At 50.7% G+C, this 4,163-nt stretch overlaps 1 protein-coding gene across 1 annotated transcript in view; it reads left to right on the forward strand.

The window, feature by feature from the left end:
• PUM1 (pumilio RNA binding family member 1) overlaps positions 1 to 4,163 on the forward strand; it is a 51,200-nt gene that overhangs the window by 11,041 nt on the left and 35,996 nt on the right. The window contains exon 2 of the mRNA XM_015649068.3: positions 3,459 to 3,527. Coding sequence (XP_015504554.1) covers positions 3,459 to 3,527 — 69 coding nt within the window. The remainder of the gene's footprint in view (positions 1 to 3,458; positions 3,528 to 4,163) is intronic.

The raw sequence follows: 4,163 nt of genomic DNA on the forward strand, positions 1-4,163 counted from the left end.
GGGGTGTGCAGTGGGAATCCAGCTGTTTATGGGGGGTGTGCAGTGGGAATCCAGCTGTGCCTGGGGGGTGTGCAGTGGGAATCCAGCTGTGCCTTGCCTTATGCCATGTTTCCAGCACAGAACTCTCTGAACTCTGGGAGCTGAACTCTCCCAGGCTCAGGAATTGCAGCCATCCCGTGTTTCTGCCCCGGTTCCTGCCGTGGCTGCAGTGAATCCCGCTCAGGGCTCGCTCCCAGCGGGCAGGCAGGGAAGGAAGGGTTCTGCAGCCAGGGGAGAGGCTGGAGCTGCAGTGTGTGACAGTGACACACATTCCTGGGTTAGTGTGTGGAGATTGCTCCTCCTGAATGAGATTTCCGTTCCTCCTGAGCGCATCCCATGCGAGGGGAGGGATGTTCTTGTGTAACTCCTTAGGAGCAGCGTGCAGGAGCCTTCCTTCTGTGAATGGGGTTCCAGAGTGAGTGTGAGCAGGAGGGAGGAGTTGTGTCACCCTCAGGAAGGCAGCAGCTCGCTCCTGTGAGGATGGATGTGCACTCTGCATCCCTTTCCAGAGGCACAGCCTGCCTGGGACGGGCTGGAACAGCCTTGGGGTGCTGCTGGCTGGGAGCAGCAGGAGTCAGGTTTGCTTGGATCACTTCCAGAGTGACGACTGGAACTCCAGCTGCCCCCTCCTTGTGTGATTCCTGGAGTTGGTGAGCTCTCCCCTCCCTCCAAGGCTGTCACTCTGGATCTGGGTGTCAGGGCATGGATTGATGCTGGCGTTGTCTTCTGGATTTCTCTCAAATCCCTGCCTCAGTGGTGAGCCACATTTTCTGGTAATCAAATCTCATCACTGCTCGTCTGGGGACAGCTTCTGACTCTGGAGTTTGTGGTGTTTACACCATCCTGCCTCTGCTCTCTGCTCCTCAGAGCTCAGGGGTCTTTAACAGGAGCAGATCCTGGGGAGGTGGAAGATCAGCTCCGTTGTTTCATTGCCATTCCAGAGGAATCCCTGACTTTTGGAATGCAGAGGTGTTGGAAGTCTTTCCCTTTTGTGTTCTGCTGGTTCAGACACTTTGTTCTTCCTGGAAGGAAAACAAAGGAGCCCTGTGGTATTTGTGTGCAACGAGGTGAAAATGTGTCGCTATTTAACATTACAGGCTGAGAAATGGGAAAAGGATCTTTTGGGTGCAGCCTTTGAAAATCAAATAAATGGATCCAGTGATCAATGAAGGTAAAGGAAGTGTGTGACTGAGAGAAAGAGCTGAGAATTGCTGTTTATGGACACTTTGAGCACAGTGACCAAAATCAGGCACAAAGACCCGATTTAGAAAATGCTTTCATCCCTGTTTGTTAGGATTCTTGAAAGAGAGACGATAAAGGATGTGAAATACCTGTGAATGAATGATTCCTTCATTTCCTCACCTCTGACAGCTGCTAGAGAAGGCAGTTTTTATTTCTGCTTTTTGTGGTGGCTGGGGTGGGGGATATTTGGGAAGGGGATGGAGGCAGCCTGTTCCTCCTGTGTGACATTGTCCTGTGAGTCATCTGCAGGCCTGGAGCACCTCTGCTGCCAGGAAAAGCTGAGGAATTGGGATTGTTCAGCCTGGAAAAGGGAAGGCTTTGGGGAGATCTCATTGCCAGTGCCTGCAGGGGAAGGAGACAAAAGCCTGGGGTGGCAGGAGGAGATGGTTTCAGACTGACAGAGAACGGCTTTAAATTGGATTTAAGGGAGAAATCATTCTCTGGGAAGGTGGGAGAGGCTGGGATAGAATTCCAGAGAGGCTGTGGCTCTCCTGGATCCCTGGCAGCATCCAAGGCCAGGCTGGCCAGGGCTTGGAGCCACCTGGGACAGTGGCAGGGGTGGTGGCACTGCAGGAGCTTTGATGTCCCTTCCAGCCCAAACCATTCCATGATTCCAAATCAAAAACCTGCACCACTTCATATCCTTCTGGATTTCACTGGGAGTGCAGTGGTTGGATCTTTGTGTCAGCTTTGTTTTGAGGAGATGGGAGCAGGAGGAGCTCAGCTGCCAGCCAGGGGGATGATTTGTGTTGGGGAAGCTGCTGGACACACTGGGAGCAGCCTTTGCAGTGGCTTTTGTGGTTTGCTGGGACATCACTTGAGCAGCAATGAGTTCATGTCACCTTCTGAACCTCTCTGTACAACTTCTCCTTTCCTCTGATGGAAATAATCATCTGCTCTCTGCCAGCTCGTGTGGTTTGGCACATCTGGGGGTTGCAGCACTTTCCATGAGCTCAGCTCCAAGTGCTCCATGGAAGAATTTGGTGGCAGTGCCGTTTGTGTGGCAGCTGCAGGGCAGGGATGGAGCTGGCAGGGCAGGAGAGGCCCTGGGCAGCAATTTTGGGAAGGGTTTTCACTCTGTGTCAGTGCCCATGTGACAAATGTCACTGCTAAAGGTGGCAGGACTGAGGCAGAGCTGCAGATAACCACAGCCACAGGAGATACCTGACTTTTAAATTGGGATTCTGACCCCTGAGGATTTACTAATTATGTAAATATCTATTAAATAATTCAGTAATACACCACTAACCTTTTGTAAGGTGTGATGGCCACAAAATAGAAGAATTCAGATTGGAGGGGATTTCTGGAGGTGAATGTGGTGCTGATTGTTAGTTCAGATCTCCAGAATATTGTCTTAGAGTAGGAATGAAGCACCCACAAGGTCTGGGTCCTGCTGGAAGCCCTGCTGCAGGATCAGAAATCAGGGTTTGGGTCAGTGAGGGGGGTCTCACAGGTGGGCCATGAGATCTAAACAAGATTTGGGATTTTTTTGGTCTTGTAACTCACCCAGCAGAGCTCCAGGAGCCTTTGGACACCACTGCAGGGCTGCCCAGGCTGGGGTTGTTGGGAGGTCTGCAGTTTGCCTGGATGATCCTTATGGATCCATTTAACTCAGGACACTCTATGGTTCTATCAACTTATTTATCCAATAGTTTCAAGTTTACCCTTTATTTTTCTGCTCTAAATAACTCAGTTTTCAGCAAATCAAACCACTGTGATTTTCTCCCTCGTGTCAGTGTAACCTGAATGTAAATTTTCCAGGTTTATACAGGAGATTTTCCTTGATTCCCACCTGGAATGATGCTGGCTCCTCATGCCTTGACTCCCTCACCTGAAACCACTGTGAAATACGAGCAGAGACAGTTGTTGGGCTTTGTGTGTCTTTAAAGTAATTGCTGGTTGTTCCTTTCTTGTGCTTGTATAAATCTAGCACACATAAATAAATCTGTGTTTAATAATCCACGTGTGGCCATAATAATGAAAGTATATAAATGTTATAACTGCTGGGAGTGTTAAAGGTAAGTCTTGCTCTGGAGCTCCATAACCTCGTTACAGGCTCTCATGTGGAATGTAGCTCTCAGTCTGGAGCAGAAAAATGGCTGTAAACTCTGATTATAATAAAAATAACAGCAAATAAAAGCATTTCCTCACGGCCTTTTCTCCCCATCTGTGAATAGGTGCGTTCCATGGACGAGCTGAATCACGATTTCCAGGCGCTGGCTCTGGAGGGACGGGCTATGGGAGAGGTAAGTGAGAGGCCTGGAGGAAAAAAATCCCTATTTTGGGTGGGGGAGGAAAGGAAATTGCAGTTTTCTGAGGCTGCTGGGACGGTTGTGATGCTGAGGGTTCTCTGTTGTGGCTGTGAGCTGTGTCTGTGTGTGTGTGTGCTGTGTGTGTGGTTGATCCAACCCCAGACCTGCCAGGCTGGAATCCATCGTGGAGGGAGGAACAGCTGGAGCTCCACTGTTGGCTCATCCAGCAGTGAACTCAAAACCCAGCTGGGGACAGTGTCCCAGTCCTTGGAGCAGGTTTATTTTGGGATTCACTGAGCTCAGACCCCGTTGTGCTGTGGGGCATTGGCTGCTGGCCTCTTTGCAGCCCTGGCCACTTTTCCTGGCTCACACAAAGGCCAGGGTGTGTTTAAGGTTTGGAGGAGCTGATACCTGTGGTGTGTTCCCAAAAATTCCTGGTTCATTGGCAGCTGGGGAGTGCTGGCAGTTGGGAATAATGTTTGGGTTGAGTTGTGCAGTTTCCTCAGTGCTGGCAGCTTTGCAGGTGGGAACAGTGGGGATGGGAACAGTGGGGCTGGGATGGGAACAGTGGGGCTGGGATGGGAACAGTGGGGCTGGGATGGGAACAGTGGGGCTGGGATGGGAACAGTG

The sequence above is a fragment of the Parus major genome, chromosome 23 (genome assembly GCF_001522545.3).
Source record: "Parus major isolate Abel chromosome 23, Parus_major1.1, whole genome shotgun sequence".
Lineage (NCBI taxonomy): Eukaryota > Metazoa > Chordata > Aves > Passeriformes > Paridae > Parus > Parus major.